The sequence below is a fragment of the Gouania willdenowi genome, chromosome 11, assembly GCF_900634775.1.
Source record: "Gouania willdenowi chromosome 11, fGouWil2.1, whole genome shotgun sequence".
Classification (NCBI taxonomy): Eukaryota; Metazoa; Chordata; class Actinopteri; order Blenniiformes; family Gobiesocidae; genus Gouania; species Gouania willdenowi.
This window is the reverse complement of record NC_041054.1, coordinates 12,465,984-12,492,394: the sequence shown is the minus strand read 5'-3', so window position 1 is coordinate 12,492,394 and position 26,411 is coordinate 12,465,984. Positions and strand designations below refer to the sequence as shown.

The 26,411-nt window shown below is 38.2% G+C and overlaps 1 protein-coding gene across 4 annotated transcripts in view; it reads right to left on the bottom strand.

Moving 5' to 3' along the window:
• Positions 1-10,337: 10,337 nt before the first annotated feature.
• Positions 10,338-26,411, bottom strand: part of runx1t1 (RUNX1 partner transcriptional co-repressor 1) — a 75,394-nt gene continuing 59,320 nt past the window's right edge. The window contains exons 6-11 of one of the 4 annotated variants that reach the window (XM_028461150.1): positions 23,085-23,347; positions 21,812-21,909; positions 20,607-20,802; positions 18,945-19,013; positions 15,112-15,344; positions 10,338-13,864 (exon numbers count right to left, since the gene is read on the bottom strand). In XM_028461150.1, the coding sequence (XP_028316951.1) occupies positions 13,541-13,864; positions 15,112-15,344; positions 18,945-19,013; positions 20,607-20,802; positions 21,812-21,909; positions 23,085-23,347 (1,183 nt within the window). In that variant the 3' untranslated portion in view covers positions 10,338-13,540. The remainder of the gene's footprint in view (positions 13,865-15,111; positions 15,345-18,944; positions 19,014-20,606; positions 20,803-21,811; positions 21,910-23,084; positions 23,348-26,411) is intronic. The other 3 variants (XM_028461152.1, XM_028461151.1, XM_028461153.1) reach the window with 3 other exon arrangements.

Below are 26,411 nucleotides of genomic sequence, written 5' to 3'. Positions count from 1 at the left end.
CATTTGAGTTAAGATCCTGTTGGATATGGTCGGTTTCTTACATATTTTGTATACGTAGAAGTGCAAAGTATGGCACAATAATGTATTCCTGCATAAAATCTGTGGCCCACTCAAACTGCTCCATATTTGGCCCCTGAACTAAAATGAGTTCGACACCCCTGCCCTATGCATTCATTCATTGGTCTACATAGACTCACACACTCCCATTTACTCCATGTTCACCCCATAGGGCTTGAGCCCAGAACCTTCTCGCTAAAGCAGACAAGCTGACCACTGCACTCTGTCATTATTTATTACTTGATAATTACAGTATGTTACATATTATACAGAACAAATAACTCAAAGTAATGGTAAAGATGTTGATAGAGGAAAGTTCATATTCCATGTTTCACAACATGTAGCTGCGACATTCAGCAATTAACTCACAACAATATACTATCATATACAACAACACTTTGACATCATAGATGTGTTTCAAAAAGAACTCACAAACACACAACGACATCCAACAACAGCATGGCTTCCTGACATCATACAATAACAGTGTTGAATGGTGTCCAAATAGACCATTATCTATAATGGGGCTGCACTGCCTCATAGAATCAGAATCAACTTTATTGACCGTGTAATGTATGTTATACACAAGAGGAATTTGACTTGGTAAACTGTGCTCTCTCTAACAATGTAAACATTAAATAATAACAAGCAACTACAGAAAATATAAACAGTAGGTAAAAACAAATATGTGCAAAACTAAATAAAATAATATAAGAAGATAATAATAATTTTGAGTGACGTCTCTGCACACCGACAAGCCTTTTCACACAGAGGAGCATTTTAATAACATCTAAACTGTCAATATTTAATATCTCTGTCTTGTGATGTTACTAATTATGTGTTTCTATGTTCTACTATTACGATCGGCAAGGAGGTCATATTTTCACCTGAGGTTATTTGTTTGTACTTAATGGATTTTGGCTAAATGTTAACCATGTCATGTAAGATTTCATTAAATTCTGGATTAATTTACAGATTCTGGATCAGCTTAAAAAAATCTAAAATTCCCTATGTGTGTCTCTCACCATGGCGTTCCTAAGGTAGCAAATTTACATTATTTAAAGATACAAACTGGTAGACTACTCTTACATCTGATTCCATTCTGTTGACAATGTGTTTTATGATATTACTGCACAGCTGAGCAGGATCACTACTAAAACAACACACTGTTTGTAGGACATTATTCCTACAACTGTAACACATCACCAGATGATAGATAACCTTAACTTGCTTGTAGTAGGATTTACATTTTAGATCACCTGTGATAGTCATACATCACCCTCACGTTTATTTAGGATTAAAAAAAAAAAAAAAAAGTCGTTGAATCTGTGGCAAAGCTGCACAGACGCAGAGCCCTGTCTGTCACAGTTCCATCCACAGCTTAACTGCAACCATTACCTTCAAAGCTCACACAGGCAAAGCACACAAAAAAAAAAAACACACACGCACAAACACGCACGCCAACATATGCTCCCTCGGAGAGATGGATGGCTTACGCTCCTTTTTCTTTCCAAGGCCAGCATCCAGGTGCACAGCAGCTGCAGGAAGGATGGTGGAGGGGTGAGGAGGGAAGGAAAGCACAGACCTCGAGAAGAATAGATGGAGGCAGGGCTAGGGGGATAGAAGAACTGCTATATACACAGGGGTATTCCTCCTGATGGTTGTGACATCTCCTTGTTTTTCTTTACAGCAAATGCAACCTTTGGTGATGCTGCAGGGTGGTGAATGATCCCAATTTTATTTTATCCTGCAGTGCTGGGTAGGGTTGCACGATTATGGCCAAAATGATAATCATGATTATCTTGATCAATATTGTAATCACAATTATAATCATAATCATTTATCATATTAGGAAAAAAAAAATCTGTTTTTATTGCACTACTTTTCAACAAGCAATATGTGTACAGTTTACAGTGCAAAATAAAGTTTTAAAATGTAAAAACTTAACCCAATAATTCAAAATGTACCAAAGGCAAACTGAATAAATACAGTAATACTAGTGCAGAGCACGTACTTTAAATGTAAATATTGCCGACGATCAGGTTAATTTAATCGTGGCAACCAAAATATTTTTTTCTTGTCTTTGGGATAATAGAAACAAAATATATTAAAATATTTTAAAAAAAGAAAAAGGGCAAAAAAAAGATCTCAAAATTTGGTGTTAGTCCATGTTGGGTTGACTCTTCTGTTGTTTTTTGCTTTCAGTGACTGTTTACCAAAGCATGTGACCGAGCTCTCATTATTACATTGTTTCAATATTTGTTCTGCACATTTTGGAGAGGATACGGTTTAAACATGCTGAATATATTCAAGAGTTCACTGAAAGCAAAGCCGACAGCTGCGCACCTGTAGTCAAACTGATTGATGCCTTGTTTTTTAGGGTTACTCATAGTTTGTCATAGAAAAAGATTGGAGTAGAGTAAATAAGTAGAGTATTTATAATTCAAATATTGATAAAACAGGACAAGATGCACTAAACTCCTGCAGTGAAACAAGATCCTATCACAGCGTGAGGAACTTGTTTCAAGCTTGTGTTTTCTCAGATGCGCAGACGTTCAAGGTTAAGTTCCATATGGACCGATCCATCACTTATCATACCAACCAGGAGGATAAAACACAGGCTCCCAACTATAGCCATATGGTTGCAGGGTTTCTTTGAGCCTTCCCGCTGCGTCTATAGGGGAAGCCTGTGTGCTGTTTGAATGAAATGCTAAGGATCCAGTGAGTGAGGAACAGTGGGGTTCAAGAAGACCAATGGACTGTGATGTCCCACTGTGTGTCACTGTAAACTGTTTTTGGAAGTGATTTGACTCAGTTGGTTCAGTAAAGGAAGAAATACCGGGAAAGAAAATGTGTTTTGTGAACTACTGCCATTGTCACACATTGAAGAGATTCTCAGAAATGAGTCATTGTTGGTGTTTGAAGCAGTCAACAGAAGATTTATATACACAGTAAGTGTTTTAATATTGTAACAGGTACTGTTATTGTTGTTAATGACTTGTAAATGTATTGTCATGCTTGTATTTTAATGCCTTTTTACATCTTGGCCAGGGGACGACAGATGAAAAATAGCCTTCTGGCTAATTCTGGCTTTTTTAACCATGTTTGTTCATGTGTTATATGAAATTGCACTTTTCCCGTTTCAAATAAACCAATCTAAAAAACATATAGTAAGAAAACTGTTACGTGTTTTATATCATGATACATAAATAATTGTTAGGGAACTCAACAACCCAAACAATAGAAGCTAACACGTGTGTAAAGCACATGTGTCAAGTGTTGTGATGCATCATGTAGAAAAATCATAATTAATAACACTGCTAAACTTGAGCAACTTTACTCTCTCCTTTAAGTTACAGAGGTTGCTGAACATTTCAAGCTGCATTTTGGATTTATTTTGGTAGGTCCATAATGCAGCTTTCAAAACTTATGTTATAGAAATAAGAACAATCTCTCTAATAAATAAAGGAAATTCTGCGTGTGTGTGTGTGTGTGTGTGTGTGTGTTTGTGCGTGTGTACGTGTTTGTGGAGCAAAGAACCCAAGGAGAGAGTCTCACACGGCAACCAGGAGGACAGGTAGCGAATAACACACACACACGGTATTTATAATAAAAATATACTAAATTGGTAAAATAAAAAAAAACAATTTATACAAAAAGTAGTCCACAAAATGACAACAGAAATGACAAACACATTTATCATGTGCATGTCCCATAGAATTAAACCAGAGAAATTGCACACGATTTTACTTTGCAGCCACAAATAAACCCCTTTATAACAGAGTATGTAAACTTCTCTGTACATCCAACCAATCCAATCAAACACATTCTCATTTGGCCATAATTGACAACTCTACTTAAGCTCCACTATATGAATACATACTTCAGACAGGCACTGTACTAATAATAATAATAAAAAAAGTTAGATTGGTACATTTGTTTTCATTCCTTATTTGTGAAGTGAAACTCGAGACATTCTATAGATTTTATTCTATATTCTATAAGAATCTCAAACTCCGCCTATAGCTAACGCCCCATTTTTACACTCAATTGTCTAAAATTTTGTCAATTTTTGATTTAGGAAGTTTCTAATAACACTACACACAACATTTGTGACATAAACACTAAATTTAAAAATGTACATATTTTTCACATTTTATTTGGCATTTTTTTTGCAATAAAAACACATGTCCCTCTCTTAGAACAGTGTCATACATGCATGTGAACTGTACATCATACATGATGTGGTAAAGCCACAGGAGGCAGTACAGTGTGTTTGACCTTTGCTCTTCATTCAGCCCTCATCAACCATCAATCACCTCCTCTCCACACGTCACATCTTAGCAACATGTTCACTTTGGCAGCAAAATTCAAACTCATTCATTCATTTAAGCAAAACCACATTTACCTTAATTTTGCTTCTGGTAGCAGCGCCATGATGAGAAGAATGTAAAGAGTGACTTGATGCTGTAATACTATAATAAAAAAAAATAACAACAATTGTATTAATGACTAATCTTTCCCAGTTCGAAGCATCAAATTACAGTTTTACTATGTTTTGTCTGCTTTCATCCATAAGAATGGATTTTATTCCAATGTAAACAGTTCTTGTAGATGTTTTTTTTTATATCTCTAAGGCCTAGGTTCCCAAAGTGGGGTACGGGTACCCCCAGGGGTACGCAAATTGTCATGGGAGTACGTGAATGAAAATTAAAAACACTGACAACATTGGATACTAGAATATAAATAGAGCAGTTAATGTTAATGCTAGGTTAATGCTAATGCTAGGTGAATGCTAATGCTACGTTAAAGCTAATGCTAGGTCAATGTTAATGTTAGGCTAATGCTAACACTAGTATAATTCTATTGCTATGTTAATGTTAATGCTAGGTAATGCTATTCCTATATTTAAGCTAATTCTAGGTCAATATTAATGCTACGCTAATGCTATGCTAATGTTAATGTTGATGTGAGATTAATGCTAATGCTTGGTTTTTGCTATTGCTGGGCTAATGCTGATGATAAGTTCCGATGGTTCTAAAATATATAAACAAATTACAATCTTATTCAAACAAAAGTACAATAAAGTGTAAATATAAACATAAATACAGGTTATAAGTTAGATGTTGATCATTCAAATAATGTAAAGTTTTTATTCATTTATATATTGCCACACTAAAATTAATTGATGATATTTGTGTGGCAGATATTAAATAGTATAATCATATTATGTACATGTCATGTACATTCAGGTGTATGTTTGATGTGTATGTATAAACTGTGTATTTAAAACTTGTGCAGAATATATACAGAATGTACCGGTATATCATAAAACTTGTACTATAATGAAAAAATAAAAAATGTCTGTGATATTATCTAGAGAACCTTGTTTTGTTTTGCAGTGATGGGGTAGGTGTGTATAACCTACACCCTTTCAGCTGAAGAATTAGACAATCCAGTATTGTTTGTTCCGGTTTTTGTTTATCTGAGGACAGTCGACACAAAAATTCTAATTCAAAAAAGAAAAAAGTCAAAATATCCTGGTCAAAACTTCATTCCCAAACAACAAGAATGAACCATTAACTTAGCTTAATCAAAAACATAATCTTCACTATTAAATGAAACTTTACTTACAATGAAGTACTTCAAAAGACACATGGCACACGACACCAAACAATTCCAGCTGCAGGTAAAGAGGAAGTCCCGCCCATTCAGGGCTGTATCAGTAGTGATTGGCTGACCCAAGGAAGAAGATGGGAATGATTGATTTGAGCAGTTGTTCCACCATGTGGAGTGGAGGGGAAATGAAGTTTGTAGTTTTTAAAAGTCACACATACAACAACGTACAGCAACCTTTCTGTGTCCAAACACTCTAACAGCTAATGATTGAGGGAGGCTAATCAGGAAATGAAGCACACCTGGGTGCAAAACAGGAGAAAGCCTAATCACTCACAGCACACACACACTGACAAGACTTAAGCCTAATTTAGGGTTCTGCGTATCATCTCCCGTCGTAGACGCATGTAGGTGTAGACCTCCTCCCCAGTAACCTTACACTACTGGGGAGGGGTTAAGTCGACGCCTTGACACGTAGTCACCTGGTCACTGCCTTTTCCAGTCACATGTTTTCACTTTTTGCGGAGCGATACGAGAGTTGTTTCTCCAGTGGATTGTGTCAAAGAGAGAACCGAGACGGACTAAAAGTGCCGGGGTTTTATTATTTCCTTTGATGACGTTATGTTTAAAGCGATCTTTACGGCGCTGTCCCGCTCCAACTCCCCACTTCTTGGAACGTGGACCCGGTTTCTTCGCTGCTTTCTCTCTCCGCTCTACGGCGGGGTCGGGGCTCCCTCACCCCCCGGCGTGACTCTTGACCGGAGCGGTCGACAGTCCGCTCGATACGCTTTAATACTTTGTTTACGATTTTTGTATATGTTTATATTGAATAATAAAATGCACGTTTTGAAACCATTGTTTCACGGAGGCTGCTGTAAGTGACAGAGACACTGGAGAGACACTCGCAAATCTCAGCAAAAAGAGTTTTAAAAAAGAAAAGACAGCGATGTGATGGACCAGGAACTGGCTGGACAGACATGGGCAGTACAGTCCATCAATTTTACAGCGGTCCTACGGTGTTCGCGCATGCGCAGTGTGAGCGTTTACGGTAAGCCGGTTCGTGGCACTGCTTCAACTGCGAGATAACCTCACGAGGAGCGACTGGATTTCAAACATGTTTGATTTCCTTTACGACCATACGATTGCTGATCGGAAGCTGGTCGTGAGGTGTTAATCGCTTCTCGTCACCCCATGTATACTACACGATGCACGACACACGATCTAGCAGAGACTTGCATGATCCCAAAAAATAGACGCACAAGTGAAAAATCGGCCAAAAATGGGTCAAAAATCGCACAGTGTAAACCTGCCTTTAATGTATATAAGTCCCTCCTTCATCCTATAGACCCCTATACAAATGGAAACGATCGCAGAGTGTGCCCAGCCATTAGGCTTCGACTTCGTGATTTTGAGTCTGTCAATCAAAGTAAATGTGGAACTGTGCACGGAAACAAGACCGCGCGTCACAACAGCAAACAGATAAATATGATTTTGGCTCTTACCTGACCCATAGACATATATCAATGTGACCCGATGTGACCTTGTTATGTTCCTCGATGCAGAAAAGTAGAGGCGTGGCTTTTGGTAGATTGGAAGAGGCAGTGGGAGGAAGTGACGCTGTTTAGGGCGGGACATCGAGACATTTCTCAGAAACTTCGGATATCAGCTTTAATAATGTCATTGGTTGTTGTGTGCACTAATAGCAGATTACCCTTGGCCCAGGGCTGCCTATCCATGTGCAGCAAATAGATAACCTTGTGTTTTGGAATTTAATATCAACAACACTTCCCCCTCTTTTTTTTATTTTTTATTTTTACAGCAACCAAAAAAAAGCAGTGTTTCCCCCTCTGGTCTTATTTCCCTAAAGAAGAAGAAAGATAGTGAGTGTGTGAGAGAGAGAATTACATGATAGAAGCTACTTTACAATTCCTTTCAATCTAGAAGTGTGGAAAATCTTCTGTAGCCTCTGAATATGTAAACAGATTTTTATTGAATTTCCATCGGATTCAGAAACAGCGTGTCATCATAAGGCCTGTCCATGTTCCAAACGCTTTCCTTCTTCCCTCTGTCATAGACGCTCACATTCACGATGAGAGTAAAGAGGGATTTTTCTGCTCCTTTCGTCAGATTTTTTGAAAAACTGGGTGAGAGGGGAAACGATCGACAGGAAGTGAAAGAAAAGGGATAGAGATTGACTTTCTAAAGAAACATGCTCCTACAAACTCTAGCCATATACGCTCCAACTCTTCTGAAGTGAATCACAATCCAACAATAGGAGCCAGATCACACTTGGTGCTGCTGCTGCCCTTTTTTTTTTTTTTACTGCTGCCTGTGAGCTCGGCAGGAGCGAGAGGGCCCGACAGCACAGTCCTATCACTCAGCGGCACTCCCTCACACCAGCATTACCACGCCCTTATCTCATCTCCTGCAGCCCGCCACGGCCAGCCGCCTCTCAGTCCTCCAGGCTGCTTTACTAATAACCTACTGCTTATCAGTCACTGTGCACCTCTGCCTGTGATCAAAGAGCCAATTAATGGAGCGGGGAAAGGTGAAGCATTCAAATAATGGAGACAGCTGTTTTCCTCTGTTTGAGAAATTCCATTCTGTATTGTTATCGGCTCCAAGCAGCTTCTCCCCCGACCAGCGCTTAATTCAAGCCGCTGTCTGCGTCTGCCCGGCTTGATAAGAGTGAGAAAAGACAGGGGGGTGAGCAGGGGGAAGATGAAGGGATGAGAAAAGGCCTGGTCACAATGAACTTTATGTGGAAGAATGTGGCAGGAAAATCACAGCAGTCCGACTCATTCCCGGAGCTTTATCGCCTCTAAAGTGGCTCAACACAGAGATAAGGACAGGGGATGGGGTCATAAAAAGGCAGAGCTGACAAGAACTTTTATGGCCGAGCAGTCAATGGGAGCAGCTGCATCGAGCTCTTTGAGGCCCAACACAAAAACCCGAGGTTAGTCACAGGTAATTGTGTTGGTATCAGAGCAGCACTTACAGTACATACTGTACTGTAGTAAATAGCTCCATCAAAGGCCCATATCTGAACTGCTTTGTGTTACATGTCATTTAGCTGCTTCGCTGTTTTTGGCCCCATTTAATTTGAATCTCAGGATATTGCCCCATTCTTAATTTGTAGCAAATGTTTTCACTGCTGCATCATGTACTGTAAACTGCAGTCACTTAAATAATCAGTTTAATATTCAAGTTGTTATGTCATAGGAATAGACATCAGGGATAACAATAAACACAGTGATTACAACTTATGAGGAGCATGTGCCAGGCTTTAAACATTATATTTAAATCTCATAACCGGTGTAGGCCAAAAATAATTATTACCAACAAATAATACAGTGTATCCATTTTCATATGTGTATTTTGTCTTTAAGCTTATCTTTGGTACCTTAAAGAGATTTGCCTGAAAGATGTTATATATTTTTTTTCTTCTTGTATTTTATTAATGGAAAACAATGATGGTAAAAAAGCAAAAAAAAAAAAAAAAAAAAAAAAAAAAAAAAAAAATGAAAAACCTATACTGTTGACCCTAAGTGTAAAATATTGTATCATCTCACAACATGATACACAATAACGTAAATACAAAAAAGTTTTAAATGCCATAATCAGAGAGTAAATGAAGAATTGCAGACCAGCTGTCATATTAAATAAGATGGATTATTAAATGGACTAATGTTCTGTAATCCTTTACAGAACTGTTCCATCTTCTATTATTGTTACACACACGTGGCAACACATTACATCAGTTCTTGTGTTTGGTGTTGCCATGTAACGTATTTGGACTGTACATAAATTAGGCCCTTTGCATTACAATAATGTGTTTTGTCTTTTTCTGTCAGAAACCAACAAACCGGTTGAGACTTCATTAGTGGAGTAGAGCTGGCTTTCTGTTTAGAGCCGTGCAAGCTAATGCTAATGCTAACAAAACTGGCACGTAGCGTATTTCCTAAAAAAACACACTAAGAAAATAGTTTCTTGATGACATTTGAGAAGTGTGCAAGGGATTATCTTCAAGCTTGAATTGACTATTTAGATATCGGTGATGCTAGCTCGCACATTTCGACGCCGTTGCTAATCTTGTAGCGCAAAAGTAACAAGACTCGACTCATTAGGCAGGAATTAACATATTTATTACACTGTAAAGAGAACAACAATACCAGAAATATACTGCAAAGTTTCACAGACTGACAGACCATAGTTTACAGCCCCAAAAAATGAGTCAAATCAATAAACAAATATAAACAAAAATCAACAAGAAACCACAGTTCTGACATAGTAGACTGGAAAGCTCTCTAGAGGACACTGACCCGAAGCGATGGAAAGACCGCTTAGAGTCAGCCTACCACTAACCTGTGGTTTTCATGTCTTAATTAAGTATTGCACAACAACTTCAAATCATTTCACCTCTTTTTTCCACAATATATCTTCTCAAGAGAACAGAACATTCCTTCCCACCCTTTAAGTTAGTTAACTTATTCCCCCCAGGATAATGCTACGGCCTTGGCTTTGCACTGTTTGATCCTAGAACTGTTTACCCAAAGTTTTCAGATAACAAGAAACTTCAAAAATGCATCAGTCTACTTTTCTTAGCCTTATTTTTTTTTTTTTTTTTTAGTTTATCATTTTATCAAACAAGCTTTGCCTTTGTGTTTTTATTCCCAGCTAACAAGTATTTCTGCGAGTCTCCACAACAAAGAGAAGAGGAGAATAGGGTTCAGGGAAACGAGGGAAGAAAAAGAGCAAGAGGACGATTTCTCATCTGTGACCTTGTATTATCGAAATAGGAATCGACAACACATGTATTTAAAATCAGCACAATTTAAAAAAATCGGTTCAAACAATTTGAACTCTTGATGTACTCTAGAAACGCCACAGGCAAAAAGGAAAATAAATGTTTTTTTTTTTCTTATTATTTCTATTTGTTTCTTTTATCTATGAGGTCTGCATTGTTACCAAGACGTGATATGGTTTTGCAGCTGTATGAGCTTTGACTTTGGGTTTTTTATTTTCCTGTTCTCTTGTGCCCATTTGGTTTCGACTAGACCAGTATCAGCACCTTGACTGATGCTCTTATCGTGCTGTAAGAGGTAGAGTGAGACTTGTTTGCCACCGAGGATTTTGTAGCAAAACACACAAAGAGGAGGGAAGAACAAATAAAACAAAAATAGAGATTCTCAAGAATTACTGAGTAGGTATGTCTGTATCTTTTCACAATTAAACGTATATTTTTTCCCTAACAGGAAAGAACACACACGTCACTTATAAGTATACCTTTTAAATACACAAGTGTTAAAAACAGCTTGGCTGTTCCTTCACAGCTTCCGAGATGTCACTAAAAGGGTGTTACACATCTTTTTGGATTGTTTGACTCTTTAATATCAAGAGAACAGGTGTGTACTGTAGAAAGAAAGATAAAGATGAGGAAGTACAGAGGCAGCAAACTGCCTGAAGCATTTTGGGGCCTCCACTTGTTTCTTGAGGTCAGATTTTGTAACGTGTCTTCTGTCGAGGATCAAGGTGTTTGTGAAGAAGCTTTGTGACTGCTGGGGTAAGTGCATTCTTTCAGTGTTTGTAGGTATACAACAAACAGGAAATAATTTAATTAAAGAACTACATAAAAAGAAAAAAAAAAGCGTCACCAACCAATTGTAGAAATGAAAGCTAAAATGGGCCGTGTTATAGACAGTTGTGAGGTAACAAAAAAAAAATTTGCAAAAAAGCAGATCGAAAGCATTCCCATCACTGTTAAAGAAAAAAGATCCTGAATTGTTCACAGTTGGTGTCACATTATAGATATTATTGCTCCAGTTATAATGTAACACTGCTGTCAATGGGCGATATGGTCATTTTCACCATCAACACATAAACTGTTACCGTAGTTTATCCTAAAGGATGGGAAAAATGGTGACACTGATATTGGTTTTGCTGGGAATCAAATAAACTTTTCAGAAAAAAAAAAAAAAAAAAGGTCCAGCTGTGTGGAAGGACAAACCTCTTTTCAGGAATTGTTTAAATCAGGATTTTGGTCCTTGGTGTCAGTCTTTGGCTGTTTTTGGTGTTTTTATTTGACTTCTTGTGTAATACTGTGTGTTACCTGGTGCGATGCTGTGTTAAAGCTGTCAATCGGAGTCTACACCTCTGCATTTGGAAAGTTAGTTTGTTACAGCATTTTTTTTTTGTTTTTTTTTGTTGTGTTTTTTGTTTGTTTTTTTTTTTAAACATAGTTTTTTTTATGTTTTTCTAAAAAATAAACAAATATCGAACGGACGTTCAGTAATGTGCATGCACTGTATGTAACTATCAAAAAAACACATTATGGCTGCTTTTCTTAGCTTGTTGAGTTATGAAAAAAAAAAGATATGGTTTTGGTGATTTAACATTTTTCCATCTCTTCCTACCAAATTTAAGAGATAATGCTAATATTACATAGAAAACGGTCGATGAGTTATGGCTCCATACCAACAACACAAGTATGCTGAAAAGAAGCATGCTGAAATAACTTCAGTGACAGTGCAAATACATTTATGTATGTCCCTTGTACAAAACATTTATGTTAGCATTCCGCGCAACATGCTAGCTCTCAGAAAAGATCTGGGTCAGACTTGAGTAGCAGCTCTGAGATATAGCTTGTGTCTTTTCTTGAGGACGGAAGAGTCAAATCTACAGGATCTATTGGAACTAACCAACAACACAGAATAGAAAAGCAGCTCGGGGAAAAAAATAAAATAAAAATAACACTCAGGTTGTTTTTTTAACCTCTTTTAGCACCAGCTAAAAAGAGCTAGGATGGACTTAAGAGAGTTATGACTGGTTGAAGAACTATGAATTGCCACGCCTGTCCAACACATGTACGATAAATAACCATTGGTGACACACCATGAGATCTACAAAAAAAACAAATGGGATGATGAAGATTGATGAGAACGTTGGGAAAGAAGGAGTTTATAACAGGTGAGTCCAAGGCAGGCTGAAGACTTAACCTCTTCACTTTTCACTATCTACCGTGCAACATCAGTGCATCCATCACATGTGCGTTAAGCATAGTTTTGTATCATGTCCAAGAATTCTGCTTTTAACATCCTTCAGGGAGACGGATTTATATTTCCCAGCCCACTGACCTGGATATCATTACAAGTGAGAGGGAAATAATATTGGCTGAACAGCTGGCTCTGTTTGCAATCTGCTGCACATCTGCCCGATTTCGTGGGAGTATGTGGGCCAGAGATTCAGTCTGTCCTTCGCCCCCTCTCAAGGTAGAAATCTTTCCTCTTCCTCTGCCTTTGTGTCTTTCAGACTCTTCTTTTGTCTTGTTATCTTTCTTTGCCACCAGTATGGGACGCTTCAGTCATTCTGCCAGTTAGTTGTGTTCCTAAGGTATGTTGCTAATCTCTTTCCCCAGGTGCAAGAAAATAAAATGAAAAAATGATAAAGAAAATGTGCGAACAGGTGAGGTCAAATATATTCATCTTGGGCTGACATATCTTTGATGAGTCACTTCATATTTACAGGAGAAAATAAGATAAGCTACAATGACAACATTAACAACAGGTACTACAACAAACAGACGACAAGAAGAAGAAGAGTAAGTGTAACAGTAAATGGCGACTGTATTTAAATTCATTCATTCAAAACAAAGAATATCCTTGTTTTTCTTTAAAGTCATGGCAAGTCAATATGACCTGAATATGGAAATGCTCTTCCTCCTTCAATGGCTGAACAGAACAGGCAGACACACAGCCACCTCTTTCTGTTAGCCACGTCATCTCTGTATCTTTGCAAGGCAATGTAGACAGTCATGCTGTTTGTGAGGTCGTGGGCTTGCTGCTTCGCCTGCAACCCCAGCGTGAGTCTTCTAGCGTGGTGTGCCTTCGAGGGCAGATGAGGACGGCGTACTTGGGGTGGACGAGCGAGGGGTCGCAGCAGGCGGGGTCGCAGCCGGGCTCCCGGTGCCACTGCTCGGGGTGCAAGCGGAGGAGCTGATGGGGGCGGGGGTTTCTGAGCCGGGGATGCCACTCTGCTGCTGACTGGCCTGCTGCTGCTGCTGGGCCTGGAGGGTCTGACCACAGACATGGTGGTGCTTCTCCCAGTCCTTATGCTGGCAGAAGGAGCCGCAGTAGCGCGCCGTGTTGCAACCGCTGCATGTTTCACTAGCTTTGCGGCCGCAGTTCCAACAGCTCTGAGGAAGATTATAAAACAAACGCACATTGTGACTCACAATCCCAAATTACTATAGGACGACAATCAAAAGTATTTGTGTTTGATTATATTGTAATGTTAAGTTGATTTCTGTGGGGCACACGATTTCAATCTTTACACAAGCCTCTAAAACAAACTGCACCTCTCATAAATACCCTTTGAATGGCTTTTATATGCTGGCAAGTGTAACGCTACTATAACTTTTTGTATTGCTAACAGCTTTGAACGTTTCTCTCTGAGGCACTTTTACAATGGATGTCAGCTGTGGGACATTTTTCTTTTTCACTGACTGATCAAACGACAAGGTTTTGATTGGCAAATAAAACATATTCTTAACTCCTTAAATGACTGACATCATACTTAACACTGCTGCTACTCTGATGGAGGACGAGCTAAATAAACACTAACATATGCTTGATTGGTTTGTATGTTTGATTTTCAGTTTTGCTCTCGGTCAGTGTTTCTCAAATAGGGGTACGCGAGGGTACAACAGGGGGTACTTGAGAAAGAGTGGAAAATTAACAAAAATAAAGTGACCAGAAGTGATAAAAACTATATAAATAAATCTATTCCGGCGCCATTCAATCAGTATATACAGTATATTTTGGGAAAATTTATATAGATTTTTAAATGTCTGAAATTCTTTTTCTTCTTTTTAATCATTAAAACACACAATCTTATAATTCTATACTTTCACTTTGTGAAATATAAATCTAGTTAAACTAAAATGTAGTAAAAATATAAAATAAAACAATATCAAAAACTAATTCTGGGGTCGCCAGAAATTCTTGATATCAAAATAGAATCACAATCTCAAAAAATACTAATTCTTTCTACCTATTGACAAAATGAGATTATTTAAAATGTGTGTAATCACTCATTTATTCCATCATTATGCTCTATAGTTGTTTTTAAATAGTGTCTAAGCAAGAATAAAGGGGGTACTTGGATTCAGAAATAGGAATAATGGGGTACTTGAGCCTAAAACGTTTGAGAACCACTGCTCTAAGTAACTGATAAGAACATAAAACATTTATAACTCTTAAAAAAAAAGATCCAATCTTGTTTTCTTTGCATTTTCTTGTTTTTAATATGCATTGTCCCTTAAATAAATTAACAAATCAAAAATGTATCTGTTATGATATAAATGTATAAAACACTTGGGACAGTCTTTTTAGTGCGTGTATATATATATATACAAATATATTATTCGTAATGTGTTCCCACCTCGCTTGAGTCTTCTTGTTGGTTAATTATGGAGAGAGCGTCTTCGGCCGCCTGCCGTTTAGCCTCGGCTACCGTGCGCTCCATCTTGGCCCGTTCAGTGCTGATCATATCGTGAGCTTTGCGCTCAGCCTCTGAAACGGCTTTCTGCAGCTCAGACATGGCCTGACGCTTCACTTCATTCACGGCCTCTTCTGGAAAGAGTGTGGACACAGAGGAAGTCAAGCCTCGGGCACCTGCAACGTAGCGTGCATTACATCACCTTGTCAATGCCACTTAGTAACTTTTCAAATGTAAAGTTTATATTTCCTATTTGTTATACATCTTATACCCTGGGACACAACCTTTTTAATAGGTACAACTTCCTGTTCCTGTGTAATAAATGAAGAAAGAAAAGCGTTAAATCTGATTTATTCCTCTGGCCTTTCACAATAAGAGCCTTGGTTAGAGGTTATAAACCTGGAATCAACAGATAACTTCCACTCCTGTTCACTGTTGAAAACGCTATCGCTTATTTTAAAAAATAACCTACTAAGTCACGATTTATCTGCATTTACATGTTAAACTTCAAATTTAGGATTAGTTTGTCACCAAACTATAAAAGAATACCAAGTCAAACAGTGTTAATCTGAAAGACGTCAGAAAATGTTGATCTACTGTCTCCCAATAAATAGGCATAAACATCAGTGCTTGTTCATTTTGACAATTTAGTCATCAGGACTATTTCAGTTATAGTCTAGTTTTAGTAAACTAGATAACTAGGACTTATTTTTTTAGTCAATAAACCTAACAGTGCTAAATAGTGACAGAAATACAAAAACTAGCTCAAACAGGAACAACTAACCATCAGTCCATCAATCGCTAACTGCTAACTCCTTGGTCACACAGGAAGTTGTGCCCATAATCACATTTACAGCAGTGCCAATAGGAGTAACGGGAACAGAATACAGTCAATAGCATTTCAGAATAAAGAGATTACTCTGGAAAAGTTCACTTAACAGGTAAAACAATAATGATTATTCAAATGTCCATATGAGTAGTAATTAAAGATATTTTATTTTTTTTAAACAATAATCTTTGTTGGACACATTATTCAAAAATACACAAAAAGTCTATTGGACGAGCAAATATAACTTTGATTGTTCCTTCCAGCGTACGACTGCTGAAGGTGTTTCATCTGCTTTACACATCGAGAAGACATAAACTAATAACTATTATTAAAATCTGCCATATTGTGGAGTGTGTGAGATGATAAAAATGACTTGATGTGTCCATGTGTGTTTGACTGGAACAGACCAAGCAAGAAAAAGCATTAAATATAACCCTTTAGAGCAGATATGTGCAACTGGTTGCCAGGGAGCTACATGCAGCCCTCGGTCTAATTTAGTGCAGCTCCCAAAGAAAACACACAATTTGACCCCAAAACACACAAAATGGGAACAAAAACCCACAAAGTGAGTGTAAAACCACACAAAATGACAATAAAAATGTCTCAGAAGACACAAAAAATAACAAAAAATACAAAAATGCACAAAATGACTCAAAAAATGCACAAAATGAGTCCAAAACCACACACATAACAAAAAACGTTAAAATTACCACATAAAATAAACAAAATTGTTATAAAAACACATGAAATGACAAGAAAATACACAATGAGACAATAACAATGCACAGAATGACAAAAACACAAAAATGACTCCAATAAATGCACAAAATTACTCCAAAAACACACAAAATGGCAACAAAGACACACAAAATGACAATAGAAATGTACAAAATGCCTCCAAAGACACAGAAAACAACAAAAAAAAAACACTAAAATGACCCAAAATAAAAATAAGCAAAATAAAAACCCCAAACCAAATACACAAAACCCTTTGTTGTTCCCTGTGTTAATGCTCAAGATTGGTCATTATTCTAAATGCTGACATGAACGTTGCTATTGTGGCCCTTGGATCAACCAATCACATTTTTGTGGCCCCCACTGTGATAAAAGTTGCCCATCGCTGCTTTAGAGAATAATATGCATGATGTCAAAGGGCTCGTCTGTTCATTTTGTATTGTTTATTGATCATTATTTAACCTGTTTGACCCTGTACTCATCAACCCACGTCCTGTGTGTAAATACATTTCATTACAATAATTAATGAGAGCAGTGATCACATATTGAACCTGTGAGGTCAGTGTATGAGGCTTTAATAGGAGCTTTAACGGATCGTATTTAAAGATAAGAAAACAAAAATAAATAAATAAAATAAAATAATTAGAATATCTTCAAGCTAACAGCAGGAGCCAATTAATCCCAGGTAATCACTCATAAATTGTGCTTTAGAGCTGCAGCAGTGTGTTGCTTTACTCTTGTTTTATGGAATGAATAACCTTGCCTTGAGGGTGTTAAGCTGTGGAATTCCAACTGAACGTCAAAGCAAAAAAAAAAAGGGGGCTTTTTGTTTGCTCCCATCAAGCCTGTAACTTGACTAATTGTAAATGCAAATCAGGCAATTTATATTTAAATTATGCATTTCCATTGTGATCCCAGAGGCTCATGCAGTGAAGGGAAGTGGGAAACCGGTAGGACACTGAGCAAAGTGCTTGAATATTTATCACCAACTGTAAACATTTTGCCCATTTCGTACAAACTCTATTGTGTGTGTTTTTTTTTTTTTAAAAATCCTGTTTTGCAATTCTCTCTGGATTACATCCAAATCTGCCTTTTCTCAGGCAGAATACAGGGGAGTGACATAAAAAGGATAATGCTGAGAAGAATGCAGATCAAGTGAAAAAAGGAGCTTCTTTTATTCCACGAACAAAAGATAAAACAGCTTAGTTTATGGCAAATGTGCTCCACTTTACTTCATTTTCTCTCTGCACATCACACTTGTATAACAAATGGTGAATATGTTTTGGCTAACTGCCAGGACACCCGCTTTGTTCACAATAACAGGTATTTTCTTTGTGACTGTGATTGAGCTAAGTTTTTAAAGCATGGTGGTTTTGTTTCCAAACTACTATGCAGCATGAAGTCACAGACATTGCCCTGGAGCTTTGTGATATATGCCTTGTGCATGGAATTGTGATTACACACCAAATGCTTTAGATGGAAGATCGATCAAAGCTGGCGAGGGAAAGGAGAGCACTAGAGAGCGGGCAGAGTACCCAAGGTGATACTCAATTCAATTTAAATGCATATTACTTGTTCTGAGTATCTCACACATCATGCTTGGTCAAGCAAGGGGACAATTTCTTTTCTCCAAGGGGTTTAAAGGCAGATATAGTGTATCACTGATGGTGAATACGAAGTGGATTTCTTGAGCGCCGAACCCCTGCAACAGTTTTTTTTTCAATTCTTTTACGAAGGGGGCCAATTGGGAATCCAGCTGCACATAACAGTTTAAAGAAAATGTTATATTATATGTTATATATTCTTAAAAAATGGTTTAACATCTGCGGTATATTCCATGTATGGTGAAACAATCTGCATCTTTCCTTTCCCAGTTTGTAGAAGTAGAGGAGGAATCACTAACCGAGGCAACACAATAGTAAATCTAGCTTTTATTTATTTATTCAACCACTTCAACAAAATATTTATTGATATTTTACAGGAGCACACAGACTTGTGTAAACTAATTTCTGAGCAGGAGGCTCCTGGGAGCACACACCGGGATTAGGTTTAAACAATTGTTACTATAGCCGTTAGGTGTACAGAAATGGCCTGAGTTTTGGCTGAGCAAAGGAAGCCGAGTAAATTGGAAAAAGAAAAAGGAAATAAGGAAACAAGAGGGTGCATGTGTGAGGATCAGAAATGAACAAAGAAAAACAAAACTGCTGCTCACCAGCTTTTTTCCAGATTTCTTCAGGGATGTAACCAGAGCCGGGTCGGTGCAGCAGCTCCCTGTGAATTTCTAAAGCAATGCAGAGACACAGACATTGTAAGAACAAAAAGTGCAAAATTAAAGATTTTACAGATACTTGAATTCTGCTTGACTTTGTTTTTTTTTTCAAATCATGAAAAGAGAAAACATCATATCCTGCCATTTTTACAAACTCAGTCACCGTCGTTTTTATTTTCAGTCTTAGTTGAAACAAAATTGCTTTAACTCATTGACTGCCCAAGACGTCTAAAGATGTTAATTGTGTTTTTCGGCTGGGGTTGCTAGGAGACAGTGTGATGAAGCTCTCCTGTGAATATCGAGCTTGTACAATGATGTAGTGACCAACTGGTGCCATGCCGGTGGCAGCAGCGCACCTTTGGATGAGAGATCACCCGTGATGGGCAGAGCTCAGAGGGAGAGGAAAGGAGTTTACAAGACAGAAAATGGTACTACGAGAGTTGATGCTGAAGTTCCCAGTAGCGCACACTCGACCAGAGCATGTGTGGAACTAAGTGGCCTATTGAGGGTGTCGCAATGGTGAAAGAAAACGATCAAAAAACGGGGCAAGCGCTGACACTCGGCATGTCCGTGAGGAGGAGGAAGTTGGAGAAGTGTGGAGAATGACGGGGGAGAGACTTGGAGGATGACCAAAATACAGTAAGAAATCCATTCAACTCTGACCTAGAAAACATAATAATAATAATTTTTCCATCAAACAGCCCGATCTCAGTGATGTTTTTGTAGTTTTATAGAAGGAAAACAATGTTGAGGTGTCACTAAAGCAAAAAAAAATTGCTTCAATGTCACTAATAGGTTTTTTCAGAAAAAGTCATTTTTGTCACAAACGGGCGATTTGTGTGAAACTTGCCTCTATTCAGCTGCTGATTACAGAAGAACAAAACAAGCTAGAAACACACATTTTTTTCTGTTGAAAGTAGAGAGTCTAATCTTTTAGAATCTGGTACAGATTTCAGATTGTCATAGTACAAAATATTCTGTGGGTCTTAAAAAAAAAATAATCATGAAAATCATCTAAAACGCCTGGCAATACGGAGTTGGCTGCTCTGAAAAGGGCTGGCATTGAATGAGTTAAAAAAGAACAAATATAAAGACTTTTTATAGCATAAGAGTACCAGAAAAAAATCGATTTGGCAATGTATCGCAATATTTCACTGTGCGAATATCGAATCAATCAACAACGTCCAAATTGATTTTTTAAATCATAGTTTTTTTAATGAAAAAAACATTTAATTAAGCTAACATATGCATAGCACGTAAACGCCTGCTCACTAGGTGTCAGTGAACCACATCAAACCTTGTTAAACTACCTCCATCTTCAATGCATTTTAGCTTTAACATTTATATGGCACTTTATTTACATAAAACATACTGGGCACCTTTATAGATGTATGTGGTATTTTTTTTTCAACAATTTAAGAAATCAAAATAATTTTGTACTTGTAAACGTGAAATTTGTAATTACTGATAATATCGAGATGTATCGTACCTTGACATGCGAATCGTGTCGTCAGACTACATTACATGTCACGTAACTAAAGAAGTTTTGAAATGTTTCAGCACAAAGACTTCAGTGCCTTCCCTTTATGATTGACACTTCCTTACCAGGTGTTGTGTTTTCCTGAGCCGCGGGGCTCTGCTGCCTCGACTGGCCGCTCGCAGCCCCCTTCTTCAACTCTTCAGCGTCACTGTACCGTCGGATCCAGTAGTTAAGCTCCTCACGGTCGGCCTCCTGGCATCGCCGCAGTACTGTCAGCGAGCGCCTCGTTTTCTCCACCATGTCCATGATGCAGTTCAGAAGCTGAGTGTGACACAGACACAGCACTGAGTTACTCATGGACGACAGCGACAGGAGGAATTTAAATGTGGAAAATATGCGGAAGAGGGAGACGTTTCTAAAAATCAAAGATGACATCTGTCACGTCTAGTTTAGAGTGGATGGTGAAGTGTTTAAGTCAGTGTTCAGGTCACATTTGTCCATTGGAAATCTCACTTAATCAGTCACATCAACACGATGTTTGTGTTAAGGTTGAGAAGTCATTGAATAACTCGTGTGAACAGCCCTCAAAAGCAGTCATTTAAAACTTGGACAAACTTTGTAGAGACAGAAACAAATTTGCAATCCAACATTTTTTTAATTGTATGAAGAGTTTTAGAAGAAAACCTAATACCTTCTTTGACTATTTTCCATTTACTTTTTAAATCTGATTCATTTAAATATAATTTTCATTATTGGGGGGGTGAAGCACTCCAACAACTGCCCAATGATTGAGTCCACTGGGATCATGTGCATTGCAACAAGTTTATATTTCCTTTATATGAAAATACCTGTAATTTACTTCCGCGTTTACCACTTTAAACTCTATACTGTTCCACCATCTGGGCTGAGACGTCGATGTATGGATGCTGTTATTAGACAGCAGCCTTTTTTTTTATTATCAATTGATCAAAATATATCAACTTGTCAGTGTTTCATTTCCCCTTTAACCACATATGCAAACATAAACATCCAGGTTTTAACCATCACATGTACACCCTAAGGTCAACTACTGCCACATACTGAATGAACCTACCAACACTTGCCTGATTTAATTCCGCCTCAAGTAATTTAGAACGCGAACCAGTGCCTGAACTTAAACCGGGGTTTAAGTTGCGTTAAAGAAGCGGTGGCAATATTGTATCCAGTTTACTGATGAGAAACTACTGGTCGATCATGATAGAAGCTAAGCACCACGTACAGTACGGTACATAGTAATCTATGTTACTTCCAGAGACAGATAGTTAGAGTAAAGTAATAAAAATGTTATTACTTTTCTTACATGGTCAAGGTGCTTCCATTCCTCAGCCCACTCTCTGTCTGTCAGCCTGTGGTCGATCACTTCCTCCTGCCTGGTGCCTGCATGCATACCTGGAACAGAGAGAGAGAGAGACAGAAAGAGGAGAAGAAATCAGTCAATGTGACTTCGCTTCATCAATCCTTTGTTTTCTATTTGCTTCCAGTTTCATCATCTCCATTCATTCATTTCTCCATCCTCCTCTCTTTGTCCTGTTCTTTGGTCTCTCCATATCTTACTGCGCCCTGAGGGCAGGGCTGCAATCACTGAGCTTTGAGTCCAGTAAACATCCATCACAAGGCGAGACGTTGTAAATGTCTCCCCTATTTTTAGAGCCCAGCAACAGTCTTTATTAAAGCTTCATCAAAGCCTGATATAAGCAGAAAAAATGTGACTAATAATAATGACTCCCTGCTTAAATGAGCCCGAGGAGCTCTCATACATCCTTTTATCACTTCAGCTTTAGGTAAAGCTCTCTCTTAATGTCTGGTGGTCAGTTGACTGGGCCTGCACATGTTTATCACAATAAGGGCCTTCTATGTTTTGTTTTTGTGTCGATATTTTGTCAAAGGTTAACACTACATACAGTATGGTGAAATCTTTTTACAACAGCTATGCAAAATGAAAATATTGCATTTCTTATATTGCTTAGTTGTGACCATCACCAGCCCTAAACAAAGAAAGGTAAGATAAAACTTATTAGAGGGGAATATATATATATATAAAAAGAGACAGCATTGTTACACCTTGGTGAGGGGGAAGAAACAAGGGAAACGGAGTTGGGGGGGCATTAAAAGGAAAGATTAGAGCGAAGTCATTTTGGTTGTGCTGAAAGTATGTTGTGATGTTACTATTGTGGAGTGGAGTACAATATTAAAGATAGCCTTTAAAATCTGTGTACCCTTAGTTCTTTGGTTATTCCGTTTTAAAACCAAATCAAAACAACAAACGGTGTGGTTATTTTATTTTACTGACTTAAAACCTTAACAGAATTACAGAAAAATCAAGAACCAGACAAGCAGTGTTTTTAATATTAAATCTTGCTCTCTTTGTGTGATATTTAAGGGAAACTAGGACGAGAGCTTCATGTTTTAAGCTCACCGCACAGAGTGGACCCACAGATGGGGGCCGGACTTTTACCTAGAAAAAAAAAAAAATTTAAAACAAAAAAAACACTGCTTTTCTGGTTTTAAGTCAGTAAAACAAAACTTTTTCTCTGTATACACTTGCATGGGGAACACGTCCTTACCAATGGGCCTGGCTCGTTCCCGGATCTCCCTGTGATTGGAAGCAGGGTGCCTGTAGGTGTCACGGTAGTGGTGTGCGATGGCCATTTCATCTAGCCTGTAGTGCTGCGGAGGAAGCGGGCCTTGGTGAGGCAGGCCGTTGGGTTGGTAGGAAAGCCCGTTGGATGGACTGAAACGCTGGGCGGGGCTAATGGTGCATGGCCGTTTGCTGGGGTGTACTTCTGGGTGCAGGGCGGGGTCTCGCTCAAAGCCGTTCTCTTTGGTTCTGCAGGGAGACGGAGAGAAGATTGAGTGTTTACAGATCTCTTCCACCCAGGTGAGATAAGAAGAGGAATGAAACAAACCTCTGTGTTTTCCTCTGGGCATGTTTTGATCTCAAATTGAATCTGAAATCCCAAACCTGTATGCATCAATGTAAAGATCTATTTACCCTGAGCTCCAAAACAAACTGTGGTAAGGGACTAACATGAGAGTAAATGAGTATTAAAGAGCTGATCTAGATAAACAAGTTTGCGGGCCCGTGGAACGTCTCCGTGCCGAACAGCACGTACCACGTTCCTGAGAATTCAGTCAAATGACTCATAGTGCAGCGGCCACACCAGCCTGTTATTGCCTGATCTCTTTAGATCTCAGAAGCTAAGCAGGTCTGGGTCTGGTTAGTAGTTGGATGGGAGACCACCGAGACCCCATTCATATATTGGTATATGTCAATGATTCAGTACCACCAACTGTCGCAGTATTTGGCTCCTCATGGAATTGTGCGACGCATAAACGTAATCTAAGTTGAATTACCTTTGAAACAATGTATCACACAACTATGTTCCGATAAATTTGGAAATTACCGTAAATGGGGGGTGGGCCCCCGTGTCATATTTTTAAAAAAGGGCTCAGAGCATCTCATATTTATTTATAGAGTATTCTTACCAAACAACATACCGATCTAACAAGAACTAACGGAGGAATGGTCATTTGAAAAATTGACACATACGGAGTAATGGGCCCCATTTACTGTATATATTGGTATGTGACAATGATTCGGTACCACCAACTGTGGTAATATTTGACTTGCAAATAAATGAGAAATTAACTTTCTTTTTTTTTTTCCTTTGGGGCCCCCCTGTACTCCAAATCAAAAATCGGGCTCGAGCGTTGATGCGTACACATCCATAGATTATACCTACCAAATTTCAGCCCGATCACGAATAACTGAGGAGTAGCGATTTTAACTAGTGTACACAAAAACAAGAAGAAGAAGAAGAAGAACAACAACAACAAAGTGAGTGGCATTTTGAGACCAGTAGCCCAGCCTAAAAATACTGCTCCCAGTCTGTTTTGACTCGAGAGGATGACAAAGGAGAGCACAAGCAATGAAATTATCTTTCACAATTTTTGTCTTCAAGGTAGGGCTGGGCGATATGGCCTTTTATAAATACCGCGATATTTTTAGGCCATGTCACGATACACGATATATATCTCGATATTTTGCATTACCCTTGAATTAACACTTTGATGCACAAAATCACACCACTATAGTGTGTTTGCTAAAATAATAATAATAAAATATTTAAAAATGCAAAATATAGTCACATAGGTTGGGACAGGTGGAACACCGACATGATGCGACTCACGCGAGAAGTTTTCAGGGGATCAGGGGGATTTTTGTAAGTCTGCTTCCAAAGATTAATGTGTCCAGGTGTGTGTGTGTGTGTGTACTGTGCGCGCGTGCGTTTAGTCAGTTCCCAGTTAAAACTTGCCAACCTCCCCCACTATCTGCAGTCCTCCAGCTTCCTCTCTCTCTCTCTCCGATGAACAGATTGAACTTCTTAATGAGCTGTTTTTATGGGCTTCTAATGCTCATCCACAGCTCTCCATATGCTCTCTCCTTCCATCCGTCCGTCTCTCCGTCTCCCTCGACCCATCCATCCATCCAACCATCCAACCACCCACAACCCCCAACAATATCTCCACCCCCAAAGCTTTCCTGCTGCAACAATGTATTTGACTATACGCACGCGCACGCGCACGCGCGCGCACACGCACACACACACGCACGCGCACACGCACACGCACACGCACACGCACACGCACACGCACACGCACACGCACACACACACACACACACACACACACACACACACACACACACACACACACACACACCTATACAATTCACTCAAGCATGAGTGTACAATTAGCGGATACATACAAGTCACAGCATTGCCAAATTTTTGTTTCGTTATTGTGCTCATACACATCTGCCGTACAATTATCCCATCACCTCCCCCATACGCAGCAGGCATATGGATATTTAATCTTTTATTCATCCCCATTTTAATCTGTTGGAGGTTTGCAGATTCTGTGTTTTGTTTGGTGTCAGATTATCATGTTTCTGGGACAGATCTATTAAACTAAGATACACATGTGTTACAAACTCCTTCTGATGACTAGATTTAGCTTTCGTAGGCGATGTAGTAGTGATAAGACCCTCAGCCCGACAACCTCCATCAATCCTGGACAGGTGAGTAACGTGATTCTCGTTATGGGGATCAGAAATCAAACTAAAGTGGGAGGTGTCATAAAGGTGCCACCCACAAGAGGCATGAGAATTTTGACTATTAACAACACTTGCTTTAGTTTTCAAATGTAATCTATTGATAAAAAATAAGCACTGTTGTTTGAATGGCTTTCATGCACAAATGCATACTATTGTATTATGTTTTTAATTTAGTGATAGGCACAAACAAATACTAACACTATTAAATGCTCATTATAAAACATGAGGGGTTCCCTATAGCACCATATCCCTGTATCAGTTTAAGACTTAAAACCTAGAAAAACATGAACAAACAAGTTCTCAGATTTGAGCTCTTACTACATTCGTTTTCATACATCTTTTTATTTACAAGTTAAAAAACACCCTTTTTTTTTTTTTACCATTTGTTGCCCAAAACCTTTGAATAATGAATATTCTGTTTTTTTTAAATGACAGTACTATTTACAACACAGAGAAGCATTAACATTATGAAATAATGTAATCAATATTGACTTACCCAAATATATAAATTAGTAACTAATTCAACTAATGAATGAGTTAGATAGTAGCGGCATATCCATTTCATTTGTTGATGACAATACACAAAAAATGGAATATTAGTAAATTAATCTAAAAATATACAGTGTATATTTAGGGAATACAATTGATGATAATGAGCTATATTATTATATATAAAAAAAAATAAAAAATGTAAACAGAAAAAAGAAGAAAAAATTGCAGGTGGAGAAATAAACATGGTTTCATTTTAAACTAAAAGTTGTATATTTTTTGTGTG